Source organism: Neovison vison, chromosome 2, assembly GCF_020171115.1.
Source record: "Neovison vison isolate M4711 chromosome 2, ASM_NN_V1, whole genome shotgun sequence".
In the NCBI taxonomy this organism is placed as follows: Eukaryota; Metazoa; Chordata; class Mammalia; order Carnivora; family Mustelidae; genus Neogale; species Neogale vison.
In genome coordinates this window covers 181,464,710-181,488,300 of record NC_058092.1, presented here as the reverse complement: position 1 = coordinate 181,488,300, position 23,591 = coordinate 181,464,710, and the positions used below count along the sequence as shown (strand labels likewise).

At 37.0% G+C, this 23,591-nt stretch overlaps 2 protein-coding genes across 2 annotated transcripts in view; one reads left to right on the top strand and one right to left on the bottom strand.

Annotated features, from left to right (window-relative positions):
- LRRTM3 (leucine rich repeat transmembrane neuronal 3) overlaps positions 1–21,054 on the bottom strand; it is a 171,212-nt gene extending 150,158 nt beyond the window's left edge. The window contains exons 1-2 of the mRNA XM_044239619.1: positions 20,409–21,054; positions 18,492–20,023 (exon numbers count right to left, since the gene is read on the bottom strand). Coding sequence (XP_044095554.1) covers positions 18,492–20,023; positions 20,409–20,412 — 1,536 coding nt within the window. The 5' untranslated portion in view covers positions 20,413–21,054. The remainder of the gene's footprint in view (positions 1–18,491; positions 20,024–20,408) is intronic.
- LOC122900720 (catenin alpha-3) overlaps positions 1–23,591 on the top strand; it is a 1,358,242-nt gene that overhangs the window by 323,850 nt on the left and 1,010,801 nt on the right. The window lies entirely within an intron of this gene.

The window sequence follows — 23,591 nt, the reverse complement described above, 5'->3', positions numbered from 1 at the left end:
CATTATGAACATTTGAAATAATCACTGGTACTGAAATCATATTTAATTCTATAGTTACTGCTGAACAGAATGTTCTAACCTAATAGGTCCTAATTTTTATATTGGAGTTAGAAATTTTTTAAAAAAGATTTTATTTATTTATTTGTCACAGAGAGAGAAAGCGTGCACACAGGCAGGGGAAAAAGTAGACAGAGGGAGAAGCAGGCTCCCGGCTGAGCAAGGATGTGGGACTCAATCCCGGGATCCTGGGATCATGATCTGAGACAAAGGCAGCCCCTTAACTGACTGAGCCACCCAGGAGTTAGTGATTTTTTTTTTTTTTTTTAAGATTTTATTTATTTGTCAGAGAGAGAGAGAGAGAGAGGAGTCAGAGTGAGCACAGGCAGACAGAGTGGCAGGCAGAGGCAGAGCGAGAAGTAGGCTCCCCGCCAAGCAAGGAGCCGATGTGGGACTCGATCCCAGGATGCTGGGATCATGACCTGAGCTGAAGGCAGGCGCTTAACCAACTGAGCCACCCAGGTGTCCCAGGAGTTAGTGATTTTTAAAGGGAATGTTTACCATGGTGTCTGTAGGAATGATAGTTTCTTAATAAATTTGTTTTGGATTTGGCAAGATATATTTGGATAAACAAAAATGACATAAATATTGAAACTGCACTCCTTGGTAGGTGAACTTGGTCTTGCCTGGATTTCTTGTTGATCTTCTGGGGGAGGGGCCTGTTGTAGTGATTCTCAAGTGTCTTTGCCCCAGGCGGAATTACACCGCCCTTACCAGGGGCCAGGCTGAGTGATCTGCTCGGCTTTGCTTTCAGGAGCTTTTGTTCCCTGAGCGCTTTCCGTTGAGTTCCAGAGGACGGGAATACAAATGGCGGCCTCCTGGCCTCTCTTAGCGAAATAAGTCAAGCGGAGAAAGACAACTATCATATGATCTCCCTGATATGAGGGAGTGGTGATGCAACATGGGGGCTTAAGTGGGTAGGAGAAGAATCCATGAAACAAGATGGGATAGGGAGGGAGACAAACCATAAGTGACTCTTAATCTCACGAAACAAACTGTGGGTTGCTGGGGGGAGGGGGTTGGGAGAAGGGGGGTAGGGTTATGGACATTGGGGAGGGTATGTGCTTTTGGGTAAATTGGAAGGGGAGATGAACCATGAGAGACTATGGACTCTGAAAAACAATCTGAGGGGTTTGAAGTGGCGGGGGGGTGGGAGGTTGGGGTACCAGGTGGTGGGTATTATAGAGGGCACAGCTTGCATGGAGCACTGGGTGTGGTGAAAAAATAATGAATACTGTTTTTCTGAAAATAAATAAATTGAAAAAAAAATGACATAAATACAACTATATCTAATATATTACTGATTGGCCTCATTGAATACTTAAAGAATATCATCAGTATAGATTGTAAAGTTTTGCTAATTTTATACAATCTCTGATAATACATTTGTTCATTTTTTTAACAAGAGTATATCCTTTCCCCAGAGTCTCACAATCAAATAGCTCTAACAGCCAAAAAAAAAAAAAAAAAAAAAAAAATCCACAATTTTAACCTATCTGAGCTGGAATTATTTCTTTGGTATAAAAATTAATACAGGGATTATTAAGAGATCTGCATTTGACATCTTCTCATTTCACAGAGAACATTTCACTGGAATACATATTGGACTGTTTTATGGTATGGTTTATGGATTATCAGTGAATTCCTGGGAATTCTAACTCAGTTTGAATGCTGGGATCCTAACAATGAAGGGAACATTATTATCCTTTAATATTTTCAATATTGTCAGTTTGGGTGATTGCTTATGTGGATTACCAGTCAAGGATAGAACGCCCTCATGTCACTGTGGTATTCTTCGTGTAGCTACGAATATTAGAAAGAAAATGAGCTGTGTTGTATCTTATGGTTAAGCTACATAAATCAATGACTCTTAGATAAATAGTGCACTAATCAAATCTTCCCAAATAGAACTCTAATTGAGAGCCTTGAAAATGAGAGTGGACTGGTGGTTACAAACTATCACATATCAAATATAGTAATCATTCCACTCCCTTGAAAACCTAAGTCCATGTTTTCTCACACATACATTTATCTTTTATAGTGTTCTTGGTCTAGATTTTTCCTAGATATTCTCTCATTCTTTCCACTTCACTTGATGGGAGACATCTTCAGTCAACGTAATCAGCAAAGCTTTGTCAAAACCTATGTTGTGGGAGGCACCACACCATACAGCAAATCAAATCCTCCAATCTCTCTGATTACAGCAAACCAATGGGGTGTGATTTGAAAATTATTGGAAGACTCCTCTGCCTAAAATGTAGGTTCCTCTAGTAGCCAGTCTGACCTAATGTGGGTGACTGACATTTTTGCCTTAAGGGCTAACATATTTTATTGAATTAATCTATATCCTTACTAAATTCATCAGGATTTCTAAAAATGTGAAGACATTCAAACAGAGAACATAGGAAAAAGCAAATGAAACCAAGGATGGGGAAGGTAGACCAAAGGTAGTTGTTATAAAGTCCTGGACATTGGTATTTGTCTCAGATGTTTTTGACATTTTTAACAGGGAAGGGAAAGAAAGATGTGGGGAGAAGGGAATGGGGGTACATAGGGCAGGATCAGTTGCATGAAGAGCAAAGTATTTTAAAATAAAGTTATTTGGAAGAAGTAGCCCTTCGCCCATGGGCTTTCATAGAAAGAATACTGTATGATGTAGCAAAATGACAATTTCAGTAATGTTCTAATAGTAAAAACAGCATTGAGTGCTACAGATCTGTTTCTTATAATCCTTCAGTGTAAAAAAAGCTCCTAGCACAAGTCAATAAATGCAGCTCTTGACCCCTGGAGAGTAATTGTAGAGTGACTGGACCTCTGTGTCACAGTCCTGGTCCTGGGGCAATACCTTGGAGCACTAATAATTCAGGCATTAACACCCTGGTATGAAATAGTTTACCCATTTTTTTAAATGTTTTTTTTAAATTCCAGTTAGTTAATATGCAGTGTAATATGAGTTTCAGGTGTACAATTTAGTGATACAATACTTAATACAACTCCTGATGCCCATCACCCGTGCACTCCTCAATCCCCATACAACTGCTAGAGATGCGCAGGCTTTCCAGGAGCTGAAAGCCAGGAGCAGAGGGCTTTTCTGGGGGAGAATAATTCAGGTTGGAGAATCCAGCAGAAAGCAAGGACCCCTGAACAAGATTACCTCAGTGTGTTTCTTAGAGCTGGCTTTGACTATGACCAGGTACTAAAAGTGTAAAATAATTTAAGATCGCATTGTATTTACTGGTGCAACAACAACAAAAATTATTCACTAGCTATTACTGAGTCTCCTGTGCTGTCATGTATACAAGATAGGACATTCATCAAGGACTTCCCATAGCCATTCTTTGAATATGAAAAAGATTCTGTGTCTGTTGGTGGGGGAGGGTGGAGGCACAGAGATTAGAAAGAAGAGCTAAACTACAGTCAACAATGTGGATGCATCTCATCAAAGATAATGTTGAACCAGAAAGAAACAAGACTCAAGAGAGAGGACAGATCTTCTACTTATGATGGAGTTACCTCCTGATAAGCCCATTGTAAACTGAAAACATTGTAAGTTGCAAAGGCATTTAATAAACTCATCCTACAAAACATCATAACTTAGCCTAGCCTACCTTAAAATGTGCTCAGAATACCACACTAAAGTGAAAAACAGAATGGGTGTCTGGGTACAGAATGGTCGTAATTATATTGGCTGTTTACCTGGCGATTGCATGTCTGACTGGGAGCTGCTGCTTGCTGCTCTCCCAGCATCACAGGAGAGTATCACACTGCATATTGTTAGCCCAGGAAAAGATCTGAATTTAAAATTTGAACTACGGCTTCTACAGAATGCATATCACTTTCGCACCCTAGTAAAGTAGAAAAATTTTAAGTCAAACCATCTTAAGTTGGGAACCGTCTGTACATACTTTATGATTCCATTTGTAGAAAGTACCAAAACAGATAAAGCTACCCTATGATGTTAGGAGTAATAGTAGTGGTTATCTTGGAGGTAGGGCTTGAGACGGAGAACCAGAGGGGGCTTTTGGAGTACTGAATTCTTCTGTTTCTTGATCTGGGTACAGAGAACACAAACGTGCCCAGTATCTGTTGAGCTGTACATTGATAATGAACTTCTCCCTGTGTATGATATATGTCAACAAAACAGTTTTGTTTAAGTTAAAGAAATGTCTCCCACATACTAGAATATTGCTAACCCAGTATGCTTCTGCCATCCTTTCTCAACTAATCAGCATGTAGGAGAGAAATTAATTACTGTTTTCAAAGAATAAGTCTGTTATTAGATTTCAATTCCTTCCCTTGTCCACTTTCTCTCAGATTTGCCCAACAGTTGTTTTTTTCCTCCTCTGCTCTACAGAGCTACAAAACTGCATTAAATATCTCTCTCTGAGGATTTCTCAATTCTATGCTTAGTGTTACCTGGAAGCCAAAGTCAATACCGAAAATTAAAAAATGAAGAGGCTGGGGATCAAGGTCTAGATTGTCTTTTCAGGTGTTGTCTGGAAAAAAAAAAATCAGACTAGGAAAGAATGTCTTAAAGGTGTATCATGGAAAGATCCAGTATGTTGGAATGGTATAGTCAGTTTCTAATTTCAGACAGAGTGATTTCTCACATGTGTTAAAGTGTAAAAAAACATCTAATAAGATTTAACACTTCAAAGTCATTAACTAACTAACTAATGAATCCACATAACAGGTCTATGAAGTTTGTGTTAAATATCTACCACTTCACAGATCTTGTGTCATTTAGAAACTCTTACAGCTCTTTTCATCTCTGCTCTTTTTCAAAGTCTTTAAAATGAACTAATTATTATCTCCAGTGATGGGCATGTATCAAATTTCTCTCTTGAGAAGAGGAAATCCAGTGCTTTATGAAATGATGACAAAATCAATCAAATAATTCATTGGCCTTCCCGATGATATCACTCAAAATTTCAAGTATCCTTTAGCCTCTGTTATGTTTTGTTTGCCTTAAGGAAAAGCAAATCCTTTTCATTAAATGCCCACATATAGTAGGTACTCAATAAATGTCCATTGGAATTTCTCTATTGTAACTCTGAATAAATTGCTTTGGATAATTCAGTCAGCATTTCACAGACTCAACTGGAAATTTTGAAAACATAAATATATTTCGTACCATTCTTCCAAACAACTAAATTCATTCCCACTAGAAATGAATTCAGTGCTAAGTTACATAGGTCGTTTTTATGTCTATAGGCCAATACTACAATAGTAATAGCATGTTCCCTTCACACTGAGTGTGTGGGGGGGTGGGGGACGGTGATAAATCCATGTTTTGGGGAGAAAAAAGAGAGATAAACATTAGAGAGGTTTAAAGAAAGATCTGGAAGATAATGAAGTCAGTTCTTTAAGTAATGTTTATGAAAAGCAAATGGTGCCGAATTGTTAGAAAAAGACAATACTAAGATCAGACTTTTTTCACGGTGCTGCTAAACAAAATTATTATAGAATAGTTAATACAGCAGTTCCATTAATGGGCTTCCAGATTTCTGATAAATACTTTTCAGGTTGATTTAATGGTTGATTAATTAAGCTCCAGAGATATTGAGTCATTTTCTATAGATGGCAGATTTGGTGATATAAATGGTTAATGTGTGAACTTTCACTTGACCCCATCATGGAAACATGCTGCATGTTTGTGAAAACACCTACTGAGAGAGGGGTCCAAAACTTCTACTGAACACCTGCCATGTCCGCAGAGATACGTTATCTCAATTTATCCTCAAAATTGCCCTGGGATGTAAAGTACTGTTCCCATTTTATAGATAAGGAAACCGATGCCATATCATACTGCTAGTCTAACTAATCCGAAGTCTGTCATTTCTCCCCTAGCCCAGGAAATAAGAGCAGTCTTCCATGAACAGATTTAATCTGAATACCTGCAGGTCCCATCCATCATAAACGGGTTTGGTAGGTAATCATCTGTGCACACTGATGTCCTAATTTAATAAAAACTTAGGTATGAGAATCTCTTCTGTTTTTTTTTTTTTTTCTTCTTCCTTTTTCTGCCCCCCTTTTAAGCCACTCTCAGCTCATGCAGCTTGAATTCTGGCTGGCACGGGCAGTGCGGTCAAGGCTGCAGCTGTTAGCATCCCCTCCTCCCATGCTCATCATGAGTTCTGCAAATGAGCCCTGCAGACTGATACTGCGTTCTGCAGTTTATTTGACAAATAGCTTTTGTGGCCTTTGATTTTTCATATCACTCATAAATTCTGGCAACAGACTGGTTGTTTGTCAGATTCAAATTTCACACATTTGGAAGGAAAGAGTTGAAGATTTCTGCATTGAGAGAGAACTCTACCCTTAAGATTTATTTGTAAATTTCACTTAAAACTACTTTGAGAGGAACCTGGGATATTCCCCTGGCCCGCCCTAGCTGCAAATTATTTCTATCCTTGTGCCATAAATCTTGATAATACATCTTTTAAAATGTGCCTGAGAAATGTATTTCATGTTTATAGTGCTGGATTTTAGTGAGTCAAATTGTGTTTGGGCAGTATGTTTGCCTCTTCACGTTCTGTGTGACACTGGAGTAAAATGGAGACTTCGGTCATTCAGCTGCAGGCTCTAAGAAAGCCTGTTGTAACTGTGCATTTTAATTAACCGAATCAGCTGAGGAAATGTTGTCTCTCTACTGTGGTGTAGCTGTCTGCCTTGTAAACTACCTCCCTGGATAAACAGAGGACTTCTATTTCTTAAACTGCCTTTCCCCCATGGTCTTTAAGAGTGTTGGGCTTTTTCTTTTTTCTTAAATTACAGGTGGAGAAGGTTTAATTAACTCTAAAATGATTCTCTAGCAAACCCAGTTGTATTTTTTTTTACAACACTTTGAGCTACAATATAGTTACCACAGGATGTGCACTGTTGTTGGAGCACACATTTATAAACCTAAATCTGTTTTGTTATATTACCAGAGATGGCATCTGCACTTGGGTACAGTTGAAATACAAATTGAAGATCAAATAGTTGTTTTTTTTTTTTTTAAACTAATCAGTGGGCTACTGTGAGCTGAGCCAACAAAATGGGAATAATTTAACCATTGATTATTTTTACACAACACACTGCTGGATGTTAAAGCTGAGTTGAATATGAGAAGATAGTCATAGTTCAAAGAGTTATGTGCAAATTTGACCTCTGGAAATATAATTTGTGAGTCTGGTATTGAAAACTGCTGAATACATCCTACTGGAAACTTCTTCCCTGAATAATTGGTTATAGCTTAGTTAAGCCCTGGGTTCCTTTCATTCTGCTGTCACTCTATGCAGAATTTTGTGAATTTAAACTAGATTAGTGCTAATTTCACAACAGTGGCTTTTCATCTTTTCAAATTCTGTGTCAGGGAGCCCAGGACCCTCTACCTGAGCTAAACCAAGCAGATTCCAGTCCTGAAAATTAAAAATAAAAACAAAATGCAACCACTTCATTGTCCTCTATAATACAAATGGGAACAAAAAAATTTGTTTTAAAATTTAAGCAACCACTGAATACATAACTTAAGCAAGAAGGATATCCATTCAAGAGAAAACAATGATGTAATATTTGTCAGCGAAACCCCAGAATGGATAACTAAGAGAAGGACTAAGAAATTCAGTTCTTGCAAGATCATTAAAAGTATGATTAAATTACCTTGGGATTTCAAATGGAAGATGAGAAAATGGACTGCACGGTTCTCAAAAACCCTCATAGCAACAAGTTTTTATGATTGAATGAAGATTTAATTTCAATTCTCTTTAACATACGTTCCAAAAACGGATTGGCTGCATTAATGGCAGAGATTCCTATGGTCCAGAGCCTGAACAAGACCTCACGTGAAAAGGAATATTTGGAAGTTCTACAAGTCTGCACTGCCTTACGAATCAGAATTAAAACGTGACTTAAAAACATACTAGGAAAGAATGTCATTTCTATTTCTGTAATTAAGCTACTATTTACAAAATTACAGTTCTTCATTTATAAACTAAACAAAGTGTTGAATAAAAATCAATTTTTTACTCCCCTTCAAATTAAATTATTAGACTGTGTCATTTTAATTACTGCTTTTCTAAGAGATAAAAATCACTGGTATTTTTCCTTTTAACCCAGTCAGAAGGTACATATTTAAATAGTATAGATTGACATAAACATTGAGTAGAGGGAAAAATTGAAAGAAATTTCAGTTTTAAGATGAGAGAAATGAAATTCAGTGAAAAGGAAGAAAAAGATGAACAGAAAGGAGGGGAGCAAAGACCTAGCAAAGGGCAGATGCCTCAGTCCTATGTGATCAAATCTGCCCTCGGCATAATCAGAGATTAAAACAAAACAAAACAAAAAAAAAACAAGCATCACTAATTCTCAACTTCTGAGTGTTTGATATTTGAAGCCTCCAGTAGAATAGTTACTTTGAAAATGTGCATAGTCAGAAAGCCAAAGACCTCTGACCTCCTCTCTGTGATAGTGTAGGGTGGCCCTTTGTTTGGTGAGAGAGGAGAGGCCTTGGAATGTATTTAAGGCAGAAGCTTTGTGGAACTGTGGACAGGATGAACAGACAACCAAACTAAAGAGAAAAAAGTCTTTCTCAAGAGGCAGTGGACAAAGAGAGGTCACAAATATATGGCCTTTACAATAAAATTTGACTACCCAGCCTCCGCTAAAACTAAGATGTATTCATATATAGAATCCAAAATTCTATCTTTGTCTCAAAATATTTTTTAGCTCTTAGTCACTTAAACATACCACCTAAATTGTTCATATCCTTGTAACTCTCAAAGGAAAATCATTGGTAGATTATTCACAACATAGATGCAGTTTAAGTCAGAACATGATTCTTAAAGACTACACTTATATAAGTATAATTTTTGAAGCCAGTTAAATGATACATGAGAAAGCTGAATATGAAAATGTATATACTAAATAAAAACACAAAATATATATGTAGACCATATAAATAAATATGAGGTTGGCAAGAACCTTATCATAATTACTAGAAAATCAATTCAACAGACATCTATCATGAATAAATGTTCCAATCACGACTGGTAGGAGAAAGAGGATTTAAAAAAAACAGTTCATTTCCTCAAAAAGGGTATACAGACACATCAATAACTCTAATGCAAGACAACTGGTGATGTAGTCTCTAATAGGGATACAAAATACCATGGTAAATAGGGAAGGGCAAGATTAAGAAGACTTCTAAAATGAGTGGGATTTGAATTGGATCTATTGTAGAAAGGCTCAGAGATTGACGGGAGGACTCAGAAGGGAGGAAATCATTCCTCACCAAGGAAACAGTCTGAGCAAAAGCACAGAGGTAAGAAAGCACATGCTACTTATAAAACTTGGCCAGTGCTAAAGCATGGGAAATGAAATGGAAATAAAGGTAGAGATGCATTTGGGCGTTGCTGGGAGATTTAGGATATTGGTTTTACATACCACATTACTCTGTGGTATTAACCATGTGCTTAGATGCCCCTGAGCAATTTAGATACTAACTCTTGAAAGTTTGCCAGGTATCTCTTATTCCACATAGATAGTGGAATGCAACTGTTAAAGCATACTAGGGTGCTGAACTTCTTAGCAGAGTTAATGAAGGGAAAGAGGAGGTTACTATTACGTGCCACACTTGGTACCGAGTGATTTTACCTATGTCATCTCATTTAATCAAGTAGGTTCTTTTTGAGTATTAAATTAAATAACACACAGTGTGCCAAAATAGAGTACATAAAAGTATTCAAGAGATGCTGATTCTTTGCCCTCTTGCAATAATCAGGTGATGATTATATTGTCTTACACTTTTTTTGGTAAGATGAGGAAGCTAAGACTCAAAATTTTGCAGTTATTAAGTCTCAGAACCAGAATCCAGACGAGTTTTTCTTGGATCTATCACCCAAGTTCTTTCTAGTATATCATATTGTTTGTTGGTGGAGAAATACTAAGCCTGTGTATAATAGAAGTTTATTAAAGATATTTCTCAAATTACAGTTTACTGAATGAAACCTGGATTATTTGCTCTACCTTGGTTTTTGGTAAGGCCCAACCTCATGTTCTAGAAAAATACAGAAGTATCTATATAGGATAATTTTGCAGGTGTTGCTAAAAAGCCTTTTTCCCCCAGAAGTACTTTCCCCAACCCTGCTGGTTACGGCTGAACTTACATATGACTCTCTCACATTTAGCTAAAGATTTCTATCCCTATTTAAATGTAAGTGCCCTCAGAAGGGACAGTAATACTGGTCTAGATCTAAGAATAGATATTTGTTAAGGAATAGGAGCTGAAAGAGCCTTAGGTACCATCGGATGGAGGAGTTAGTTGTGGTGTGGATAGTCCTTCTAAATGGAGACAAAGCATGGGAGTGGGAGACTTGGAAGACAGAAGACAGATACTCTAGACTTGACTAGATTGTACCGTAGGGACAGATTCAGTCCATTTGTCTGATTGATCCAAGCATAAAACTGGTAAGTTACTCTGTGACTTTCTCATCAGATCAAAATTTGAGTGGGTACTCTAGGAAAGCAGGCAAAGTGGTACACTTGGATTGGAAAAAATCTGTAGGCAGAAAACCAAACCAAACCCAGCAACCAAAAACGAACAAAAGAAGCCTTTCTGCTGGAAATGGAAAAGTGGAAGGAGTGTGAAGCTTAAATTTAAGAATATGATGGTAAACTTGGAGAGTAAATCAGGTGTCATGAAAGCAAAATACATTTATGATTATTTTAAAGATGAAGCAAGATATAAGATGAACTTTGGGCACTTTTTTTTGTTTGTTTGTTTGTTTTTTAACCTAACTTGACCTTTTCTCTTTAATTTACAGCTACCCTAATGCTTTTGCTTTTTAGTGTAAACTAATAAAGACCCCATACATCTCTGTGTGTTAGACCATAAAACAACCAAAGTGAAGCCTGTAAAAATATATGTAAATTTTTACATTTTACTACTCTATCCTCCCTGTAAAAGTCCATAGGACTAAGTGCATGCTGCCTTTTAAATTAGGCATGAGATGGGCTGGAAGGGTGACATGGACTGGAAGAATATGTTGCTGGCAGATCAGAATTTAACTAACAGAGGGATAGCCTAATGGTAAATCACTGTGTATCATTTCCAAAGAGGAACTGGAGATATATAATTTGGCTTGAGAAGCATGTGTAGGTGGAGTAGGAATTATTTTAGGGCAGTCCTTTAAAGAAGGGACAAGATACAGGATTAATGGATAAAAAATTTTAAGGAAAACAAAATCAATCTAAGAACTCTTCCTATATTAAAAACAAATAAAAAACCCTACATACTCACTTCTGGCACAGAAGGACTTAATTACACAAATGTACACAGACTTTGTAATGAAACATGAATTATAGGATGGATATGAATTTCCTTTCTAAGCATCTACAACATGCCTAACTTGGTAGAGAACACCATATGCTTATGTAATATGGCCTTTATTTACAGATCTGTAATTATTCTAATTTAGCCATCATTCAGTGATGTTACCTAACCTTCCATTGGATAAATGGCAGTACCCCAACCAAATAGTTTTGACTTTTCACTTTAAAGTTTTGTGTAAATTGTGCAAAGCCCCTTTTGTAGATCAATGAGTACAAGCCAACACTGATCCTAAAGTGAGGTGTTGGTTTTAAACTCCTTAGAGGGTTTTCACTGTTGTGATCTTATCACAGGTATAACAGATATTTTAAAGTTACTCCACTACTTCAGCCTCAACATGATACTCTAAAAGTTTCCTTTAAATATTCTTATGAGATTCTGGTTGATTGCTTTATATGGAGAGGCGTAAACATATTCTTTCTTTCAGAATGTATAACAGGTCAATATTATTGATAAGAAGCAGTTTTTTGCTACGTGTAGGGACCACCCAGTAAAAGCCATGAAGACCACCTGATAGTATAGCCTCACTATACTGTAGCCTTACTGTCTAGGGACATTTTCTTTTTACCCCCACCTACCTCATTAAAAATTTTGAGCCCCAAGAGGGCTGAATAAGGATTTATATTTAATTGAAGTCCTTTGCTCCTTAGTGACAACATGTATTTTACACCCTGGATATATGTATTTAGTATGATGAAGATTGAACAGAAATTACCTTTGCTTAAATGTAATACCTGCCTTATTGTTTTATGTGTGAAGCCCCCCAAATTTGCATTTTACCCCTGAGAAGACTAAATTCTGATTCTTGGTATTAGTGTTTTTAATTGGTGAAGTGTAGTTGGACACTCCCAAATCTAAAGTCCTATATTTTGTTTACTAGGAGTTGATTAAGAAGGAAAATAGTAGACTTTAATACTTTGCCAACCTGCGATTCAACCAGATTTCTTCCTTTTTCTGTTGAAAATCAGAGATACCGGCAGACTTAAGTTTTGTTTTACAGTCTATTTTTTTTTTTTTTTAATTAGAGATAGACCACTCTTCTGAGTGAGATGACCAACTTGTGTTAGGTTATATGAGAAAAGACTTTCTTTGGTGATATAAAACAATTTTTCCATGTGTGTAAAGTAGGGAATAACAACTTAAGGGTAGGAGAAAGGTATAAAGGAAATTCCTTCTTGGGGAGTGGGGAGTGGGAGCCCCTGAAAAATAAAAAGAAAACATGAGAATTGTCAAGAAAGTTATCGATTTTCATTACATTTGCTGGATAGGGAAATATAGAAGCTCTTTTACTCTTTCTTCAATAAGATGGGTTATTATTGAATATGGGGTTTTGTCTTTAGAAGTTACAGTTGTAAAATAGGTTGCCTCTGCTTGGTCTTACTCTGTGGCTCAGAGAGTCTGTGTTTCTGAAATTCTTCTCACATGTTCATGAGACCTAACTCAAGAACATCCACCAATGATCCTATGAAGGTAAAGCAGCATAAAATTCATAAATAATTTTTTCCTCTGAAAAACAACCATCTTCTCTCTGTTCTTCAGAGATTTTACAGAAACTTAGATATCAAAGATGAACAATTTTTCTACTTGAATTATAAGAATTTTGGAAATACGTGTATATCCAGTGGAGAGAGATTTGTGATATTTGTGACTACACTGTTTATTTATTTATTTATTTTGCTGAAAGGCCAACAAAGACTAGTATTTCATTTGCTTAAATGATTAGGTTGTTACGTATTAAAAAAGCCTTTGTATTTTTATGCCTTTTTTAATCCAGTGATTTTCAATGACAATAATTGATAAAGTCAATATCAGGTTTTTTTGTAGGAAGAGATTTTAGGGTCTTTCTTTGGGAAAAAAATAAACAAAATAGATGTTATGTGATTGATACGTGGAATGTATACTAATCCCACTATAACATGTTATGAGCAATTACTTTTTTTATGCAATAATGATGTCATCTCACCATAATGTTATATGTAAGTATAAAGACAACAAATGCTCAAAATATTGATACTAGAAAGGAGATCAACAATTAACCTATGCTTATTGAAAGTCCTTGCTATAAAGACCTGATTTGGGACACAATTAGGATTTTTATTTACTTTGATAAGCCTTTGCTTTCGTATTCTCTGGTTGGTATCTTTATGTCTATTGCACATTTATGTATATTAATCATTACTGATAAACTCAGACTCTGATAACACGGGGTAGAAGAAACTGTGTTTTTATAGAAAGTAAAGGTCAAAGACAATTTAACTTCTAGACTCACTGCCAAGTCTCAGAATTTGTATTAATGTAAACTGGATTTGGTCTTCTGTAATATAGAGGTTAGTGATGTCTTTGACCCAGGCCAGATACAGAGCACCAGTAGCTGAATATCTTACTAAATGCCCTTTGAAAAGAATAGGTTTTTGCTATTTGAGAATTAACAAAGTATTTCTCAAATTTTGTTCTCCCAATAACCATATAAAATATAATACATGCCCATTTTGCAGATGGGGAACTTCAAGTTCAGAAAAGCTAAGAAAGTGACCTGAAATCATTAGATCAGAAAATGTCAAAGAAATTTGAATCTAAGGCACATACTCTACCATCCATGGCTGTGATATTTTCCTCAAATAAAAAAGAACTGTAAACTATGTTTATATAGGTTTTCTCTGTAGTATTTCTATTTTATTCTACACAACTATACAAAAGTCACCAATGATTTTGGAGACTAAGCAAAATTTGGGTTCAATTCTGTTAGCTATTATAATCAGATTAGATGAACTCACTTTCACCTATGTATTTTTTTATTAGTTTTCAAGAGTCATTTAATAAAGCTATTTAACTTCCATCACTTCTATTTCTCTTACATTTATAATTCACATTTATTGATATTATTGTTCGTATTTCTTCTAAGTGTGTCTGATTTTTACTGTAGGTAGTTAAGAGAGTACAAGTACCCAAAAATTCCATGGGTTTGCTACAGATCCAGACACCAATGAGAATCCAGGGAAAAGAGAATAGAAGAAACAACACAGTTTCTGAATTTTTTCACTTCTCATGGCTCAATTCTCATTTGTCATATCTGAAACTCATTTTGTCTTAGGCTTCATAGCTGGATGCTTGTTTCTGATGCTAGTCTAATCCACATGTTAAATAAACTATTTAAGTTCTCTTCTTGGTAAATGTCAAGGGAAGAGAGGATATTTCATGCACCTACAACATCCTAAAATCCCTTGCCAGATCTGTGAATCTGACTCTGCATTATCCTTCCCCAGAAGGAGAGCATAATTTCATTATCCATGAATCATCACCTCTTAGACTGTAACATCATTGTCAGAGAACCTAATAGAACCAGTGTTCAGCGGCTGGGAAGGGGGAGGGTTGGGGAGAGCACTGGGGCAAAGCATAGGTCACTGGCATGATCAAGAAACTGCAGGCTCCTAGAGTGGAAGAGGAGGCCTCCCTCACCTGATAGCTCAGACATTCCTACTGACTGGTAAATAACCGATGCTAATTCTTTCAATATTAATGTTGAAATCTGTCTTCCCCAATCGAAATTATATTTTGGAACATTGCCTATGGAAAATCTAACCCATTTAATGAAAACGTGAGAATATCTGGCAGATATAACATTGAAGAGTATAAATACTTTGACGTATTTCTTATCTATCCTTACTACATAATCACTTGCTCTTCATCTATGGACACTTATTTCTAGCTCCCAGTGTCATTTCTATAGCCTCTCTCTGGGCTAATTACAGAATAAGTCCATATGCAAAACAGAACTTTAAAAAAATCACACTATAACTATATTTTTGAGGGAGATGAATGAAATAAAATCCAAGTCTGATTCACAGATCGAAAAATACATGTTGTAAATCATGTTTACATAAGGATTCAGAATTAGAAAAACTGAAGACGTGCATGAATCGCTGCGATTAGTCTAACCAGCCACTGGAGGTCACTGCTGCTCCACAGAAATACAGTTTATTGCCCGTCGACTTAGTTGACTCACCAAATCATGTAAAAAATGGTTTAAATCCTTTGAAAAAATGTAATGTCAACATTCTTGGAAAATATAAACTCATTTAAAAGGAATATATCTTGCGTAAGTATTGCTTAGAAGACTGTGGCACTGGGACTATTAAAGCCGAGCTGCGGTAGCACTATGTGTACTGGGGCTCATAAAAATGGGGGGAAAAAAACCCATGCAGTTCAGTGACTAAACTGCGTTTCTTCTCTCTCTGGTAAAGCATCCCAAGTAATGACTGAATCCATTCTGCATCGACGTGTCTGTGTTGTATAGTTCAAGAGACCAGGCAATTTATTTAACTGTTGTCACCTTTGAGGGAAGTCAGATACTTCATGTAAATTTGGAATAGAAAAATGGGATACCAGTGATATGTCTTTAATATGCTGTGAGGTGGAAATACTTAATGAAAACAGACTTGCAGTATGTAGTCCAGAAAGTGCTGTGGGGGTGGGGGTGAAGACAACAACTTTTGAACAGGAGAGCACTGACCAGGTGGCTTTGTCAAATTTATGATGGTGAACTAGTTATTGTCTAACCTACAAGAGTTCTATATTTGTGATCAGAAGATCCTAAGAAATAGAGAAGCTTCATTCCCAAAGTGGGGGAGGGGGGCTATATAAAAAATTTCATGTCCTGAATCAAAATAACTTTTATAATCTAAGGAATTTTATTTTAGTTCTATTATTACATTCATAAGTAAAGTTAAGCACTAAAAAATGACCAGCCTTCAAAATGTTGGTCATTCATTTAATCTTACACACAAAGTGGCTTTGAATTTTAGAAACACTTTCAATACAACAAACCTATTTTATATATGCTGCTAGGATCACAACAGTGAGAACTGTAAGAATTCAAAAATATAAGTATAGATATGCCTTGCCTAAGTTTATTTGGTATCCATGACAAATGAAGCAGAAGGTCAAGTCAAAGAATAGAAATGGGCTTTTTCACTTTAACACTGCATTTAATTAATACAATCATCTTCAGTACAGATAAAAATGAGGCTGATCAAAGAAATTTTCTTTTTGAGATGGAATATATATTTACTGACATTTTATGAAAAATGAAAAATTACAACTTCAGTGAAAAACATCACAGTAGGCTCAGTCATCCAGTTACAGTACTGTAAGGAAGTATCTGCATTATTAATCAATTGGGAATCTGTGACTATTTACCGTTAATAAATATACATTCAACAATTATTCATGGGTCGATATATCATAGTTAGGATGCTTTTCTGCATCTCTTTCAAGATTTAATCAAAATCAAAGTACCTTGAGAAATCCACTTTAAATGTCCCCTTCCCTTTATTGCTTATAAAAGTATGATTTTTAAAAAAATCTGGCTTCCTTGCGATTATATTTCATGGGGACTTGCCTAGATTTTTCCTCTCAGCATATGAAAAGCCTTCAAACTATATAAAAATGCTGGTTAAAAAAAAATAGCCATTCACTTTTTCTTTTTTGCTGCAGTGATTTTGTTTTGAAAGAACAGGGATGTGGTTAAAGATGTGGGGCTTGGCAAGCCAAATTAAATGAAAAAGTCTCAATGTTTCAATTCCTGATTTTTGCTCCTGCAACAGGATTGTTCATTTTGGAGGATGAGAGAGGATACAATAGAGACCACAGACATTTTTCTAAAATCTTAATGAAGTGTGGTCAAAGTTACTTAAATACAGAGGGTCTGCAGTCAATAAACTTTCACCTACGACATAAAAACATGCATGCAGCTTGCAGATTGCCAACAGGGTCTGTACAGAATCATACTGATGGATGAGTTCCCAGTGCAGATGAACATAGGGACACTGTAACGTCAGCAGTAGAAAAGCAAAGGACAACTGCCATAGTTTGGTCTTTTTTTTTCCTCTAAGATGTATTTTAGACATTTATTAAGATGTTATCAAAATCATTCTTTTCAATGAAGCTTTTGGTGGCAAGCATGTCTTGGAATGTGTTCTCTTTATGCCTCTGAATGAAGTGTCAGTCATTAGGGGACTAGCGTGTGCAGAGCACATAATGGAACACAACAGGACAACCAGACAAATCCCAGACAGAAAAACAGACAGAGCTAAAGATTCCACTCACTAGATTAAAGTCCTTGAAAGAGCTGGAAAGAAATTCTGGTAAGCTCCCAACCATATGCAAATAGCAAGCTGCCTTCCCATTTGCAAGCCTCATCTCTGAAAACTCCCTAAGGTGAGGAACAGTGGAGAAACCTGCCTCCTCAAATTTGCTTCTTGGTTATTAAGTTAATTAATTAATTTAGGCTAAATAAAGGCTAGGAGAAATTGACAGTGTGAAACCTCTAGTATGATTTTCCAGGGATGGATTTCAGAGACAAGGCATTCAAGTCTAAAACTTTGTATTTTTACCATCTCATGTTTTTCAGTTGTTTATTTGCAGCATTTTAACCCTTCAGCACTTTTCCCCGGGCTCGCTTTCCTGTAATTCAAAGAGCTCTGGAAAATTGCCTGTGGTGCTTCTTTAACCCAGCACCATCTTTTGATAATTTCCTGCAATTTTCTTGTTAAGCTAGACCGTGTTTTAAGGCTCTGTGTCTAAATGTTTCTGTAATCAAGCATTCTCCTAGAATCAGTCTGAGCTCCCAGTACCTGGGATCATTCACTTTTTTCTTGATTTGCCAAAATGAACAGCAAACCTTCTAGAACTATAGATGTGGTCCTACCAGAAGAGAAAGAACAGCAGCTGTGGGGGATTACTTATGGGAAAGTGAGTTTTATCTTAAAACAAGTGAGATATTAGTGCAATCAGTTAAGACTCTTATACAATAGGCATTATATTAAACCAGACTTTGAGCTTTGCATTGATTGTGGTATTTAAATTTCAATGGGCTGATTATGTAGGAGAGGAAAATGACCAGTATTATGAATGTGCTGAAACGGACAGGGAAGGACCTTGCCTGCAAAGTGAGAGGGAGAGGGAATGGGAGGGGGCACCACGTTCCCTTTATAGTCACCAGAGTTCAATAAAGCACCACTTATTTCCCAGCTTTTAAGAGCGCTTTTACCACAACGGTTCATACCTCACACTCCCTGGAGCCTGATTTGTTATAGGTGCAGGGTCCCGTCCCATTCAGCAGCATCTCGCTGGTCTCCGTGTTGGTGGGTTTATAATCTACATAAAATTCCTGGGTGCCGGGAGTCATTTGCTTTAGGGACTGTCTTTTCTTTTTCCTGTGCCTTCGCATGAGGGAGCGCTGCTGTAGCTGCTTCATGCTCGCAGGGTACCGCTTCCATGACACGTAGATAACGAGCAGGATGACGAGCACGGACAGGAAAAGGGCCACGCTCCCTGCGATGATTTTATGGAAAGAGATGTGCTCGGTGTCAGCATCGGTCTCTGGGCTGGGCTCCGTGGCTCCCACCGTGGGGGGCAGGGGGGGCTTGCTCTCGTGCTTCGGCCGGGGAAGCTTAGGCTTAAATGTCGGTTTGGGGAGAGCCCTGGCCAGATCAAACCTCTCCGTGGTACTTTTGCCACAGATGCTGTAGTTCTTCACGGCATCGATCACGTTTACTCCTTGCAGCTCTTTGGGACTGGCACAGATAATTGTATTCTCCCTCAGACCTTTAAAACTTTTCAGCCAGTTTACCAGGGAACAGATATTTCTGCTGCATTCCCATATATTCCCGGCAAGACTGATGTCATTGAGAGATATCCAAGAATCCAAAATCTCTTGACCAATAAATGTAAGCTTATTGGAATCCAGGTTGAGGCGCTGCAGATTTGGGACACACTGGAAAACACTAGGTCCACTAAAAGCTTCAATCTCATTGCCTGATAAATCAAGCCTTTGTAATGAGCTCCAGGTCCAGGACATGGTCTGTCCTATGACACTGATTTTATTCCACTGCAAGTAAAGGTTCTGAAGGCTCACCAACCTTGGAAAAAGGGCCAGGTTGAGCTTAGAAAATTGATTGTGCTCCAGGTGAAGTTCTTTGAGTCTGATCATGCCAGCAAAGACATTCCTGGCTAAACTTCGGATCCGGTTATATCCCAGGTCCAAAAGTTCCAGATTGCGGCAGTCTTGGAATATTCGCACGGGGATGGTTCTCAGGGAGTTAGACCTTAGATGTAAACTCAGCAGCTTCCGCAAGCCCCGAAACTGTTCAGATCCCAGAGAATGCAGCTGATTATAGGACAGATCCAAGTTCCGTAAATTTGTCACAGGTCTGAAGGTATTGTTGAGAAAATAGGAGATTCTGTTGGAACTCAGAATCAACTCTTTGAGTCTGCGTATTCCATTAAAAGCATTCTCATCAATATTGCTGATATGATTATGGTCAAGGTACAGCCAGGTGAGCTGGTTGAGCCCTTTAAATTGATTATACTTAAGTTTTTGTAGGCTGTTATAGCGAAGGGACAAACCTAAGCAACCAGCAGATATACTTGAGGGTATCTCCTGTAATTTCTGAGATTCACAATATACCATTTTGCCTTCACACCTACAGCCCTTAGGGCATCCTCGTTCGGCAGAAGAAAGCATTGTCAGTAAGACAGTGGGGGCTATAACCAGTGCTACAGCTGATCCGCTCAGTAGCCTAATTACATTGAAACCTGGAAATAAAAACAACTTAGAAAAGTTATCCCCCCAAAAAGGAATTCATTTATTTTTAACCAAGCAAAAATAGACATGTATTTTCTTTTTTTAAAAAAAAAATTAAATCTAGATAAACAACATTTAATACCAAATATCACCTCCTTGACATTTAAAGAGAATTGTATTTAGGTTTTTTTTTTTTTTTTTCTAAATAGTTAAGCAAAGAAACGTGTCCACTAAGCAATTGAATTTATAGTATTAAGCACAGAAAGGTAATCTCTAAAATATTTAAGGCAGAATTACAACACAAACTAGAGGGTTTTGTTTTTGTTTTTGTCTTTTTTTTGTTTTTTTTTGTTCTTTTTTTTTTAAGAAGGAAAGAAGAAAAATGACAAAACATACCCATCCTTTGTATTGTTCAAAGGTCGTCCTTAGGTCTTTTGCTTTGGCTTAAGGGGCCACTTGCATGACAGCCCCTGTCAGCTGCACTGTGAGTCAGGGCTCGCTGACACCCAGGAAGAAAAATTGGACCCCTTGGGAGATGGACCGATTTTGGAACATTATTCTTTGCCAGCCACGCAGAACACTCCAAGAACAAATAAATTCCAGCACCGCATTTGTAGCAAAACATCAAAAAAATCTTCCTAGGTAATAGGATCTTCATGGATATTACGTTTTTGCATCTTTACAGTTTTTTTTTTTTTGGTGGGGGGGGAACGTTTAAAAAAAAAAAAAAACTGGCTTCTACAATTTCTTCTTATCGGAAAGCATGATGTATTCCTCCAGGCAACGTGGGGCTACCTGAGCTGCCACATCTGTATTCCATAGCCCAGCATTTCTGGTGGTGAGCACCCACTTCAGCCACAAAGCTGCGTTGGAGCCCAGGAGGCAGGAGAGCCCCGTACCGCACACACGCTCAGCTCACTTCTGCAGACTGTCATTCTGAAAGCTGCTCGGACTGTTGCTTTGGTTTCAGTGAATGCAGTCTTATGTAAAGCTGCCCCCAGTGGTGAAGAACATTATGGGCATGTGCAGAAATGTCTCTCTTTTATCTTGCAAATGAGCAGGCTCTCTGCTGGAAAATGAATGATTCTTTTGGGTGGCTCAATGGGAACTGAATGGTCACCGTAATCAATAACTAGCAACATTTTCTGTAATTTCCAAGTCTTGTTTTACAATTTGGCAATGTCTTTATTGTCTGCGTCCACTTAATCGCTAAACATGTACTGCCTAGAGTTTTTTCTGGAGCTTGACATTAAGTTCACAGACCGAATGTCAATTTTTCTTAACCTCACCGTAGGCTTTGGACTGAAATTTATAAAATGACTTATTGAGCTTTTCACAAAGAAGCATTAACTGCCTGCCCATTTGACCTCTTGGAGTCACAGTGATTATATTACGGAAGGTGTCTCAGGATGCTAAGATAGATGATACATTTTGGAATAGTGGGGATAACTAATGACATATAAATTGATGTGTCCAATAGCTTTTCTGGTTTTCTACAAAAGACATAATTGGCTTAATGGCTTATGGCTTGGTTTGTTGTTTTGGTTCTGTCATTTGTTTTTAATTAGAAGAGAAATAAACCATTTTTAGTGCAAGTGGAAGAATCAAGAGATCATTTGGTTCAGTTTATTGATGTGGCTGCTATTTATTGCACTAATAATATTTATTGAGCACTTCCTAAGTGTTTTAAATGAGCAATCTTGTTTTATCTCTAAACAATATTATGATGTACGTCCCTTTATAACTTTCATTTTAAAGATGAGGAAACTGAGGCTTGGTGAGGTAACTTGACATTCATGCAGCAAGTAAATGGCAGAGCTGAGATGCAAATCCATCTCTCTCTTTCGCTTGGACCTCTAACCACTAGATGGTCTTCAGCAACAGTGTTATCTTCATCGGAAAGTGAGTCAAGTGAAAATTAGCCTGATTAGGACATTGAGTCAAAGAAGTTGTAATATCAGTCAATCGGTTAATCAATCTTGCTTCCTAGGTTTGTATAAACTTTGGTATGATTCTTTGAAAGAAGTATTTCAAAAACTAATAAGAAGCAGTTTAGTCTAGTGATTAAGAGCATGGATTTTTGAACCTAGGATTAAATCCTGGCTACAAATTGTCAGCTACGTAAACTTGAATAGGTTACTTATCTTCTCTATGCCTCATTTTCTCTTCTACAAAATAGGTATGGTAACAAAAAACATTTCATAGAGGGTTTGAGAATTGTCAACTTAATATCTGTAAAGTACTTCGAATAGTGTGTAGCACATAATAAATGTGTGTTAGCTGTTATTTGAATATCAACTTTAATGTATTTGCTGTCATTGCTTATTGTTTAGTATTGAATATTGACTGTACCAACTATCATTAACTCACAAAGAGCCTTTTCAACGAACATTTTTATGTTACTCACAATGGAGTTCTAGGATTCACTCAGTCTTACCTTCTTTTAATAAGAGAGCTTTTTAAATCTCTATCATCTCAGCTTTATCTTTAAAATGAATCTTTTGGTTCTATGGCCCATAGCTAGTAATTAATGTTTAATTCTTTCTTCCTAAAGCAGAATATGGTAACATCTGTCCCATAGAGAAAATCATTTTGTTTAAAGATAAATAGTGCACCTTAAAAGTTTGCCTTGTCAGTCTTTGTCAGGTGAATTGGCTGTGGAATGCCCCAGAGAGCTTTCACATTCTCTAAGGATGAGAAGTTGGGTAGTTGTTAGTCATGACAATCAAAAGGGTCCCACAGAAATAGTACAATGAGAATCACCAATTCCTCTGATAGTATGCTATGAAAAGGGCAGTGGTTCCTCCCAAATTATCCATGCTATTAATGCATGTAAAGCCCCCAGAGAGCTAGTTAAACATAAATTTCTCAGTCTTTCCCTCAAGATTCTGATTCATGGGATGGTAGAGGCTGCACTTACCAACAGACTGATGGACAAGTAATTTTAAGAAATGCACTGTAAGGAAGTGATTAAAAATAACAAATTTTCTTCTAGTTGGAAGAGAGGATATGAAAGTTTATGATATTGTGATGTAGGTTCCATGAGGACAAAGATAGTGTTTTGTCTACTTCAGTTTCTCTAATACCTAGAAGAGAACTTGACACATAATAGATGCTGTTATTGAATAAATACATTTTTATGGGGATCATAAGTACATTTGGTTGGGAACAAAGTGGTTATGTAATACTAGTCTTGTGCACATGAGATTGATCTCTGCAGTGTTCCTGAGCCAATGATATTGGATACAATTTTGAAGGAAGTGTTCTTAAATAAAGTGTGTAAAAGGCAAGAAACTAGAAAATGGAAACATTTAGGTCAGCAAGTGATCTCTACCTTTTATGTAAACATCTCATCTTCATAGTTAAATCATAAATTTCATAAGAAGAGTAAATATACTTTTGAATATTTCCTTTGACATGTTACAACTTTAATCATCTAACATCCCAAATGGGGCTTGGCAACTTGTATCTATTAAAAAGTACTAGAGGAAATCATATTTATAATGTCTATCTCATATCTCTGTTGCTTGAGAACCTCTGATTTTTCTCCTTACTCTCCTTGCTTCTTCATGGAAAATA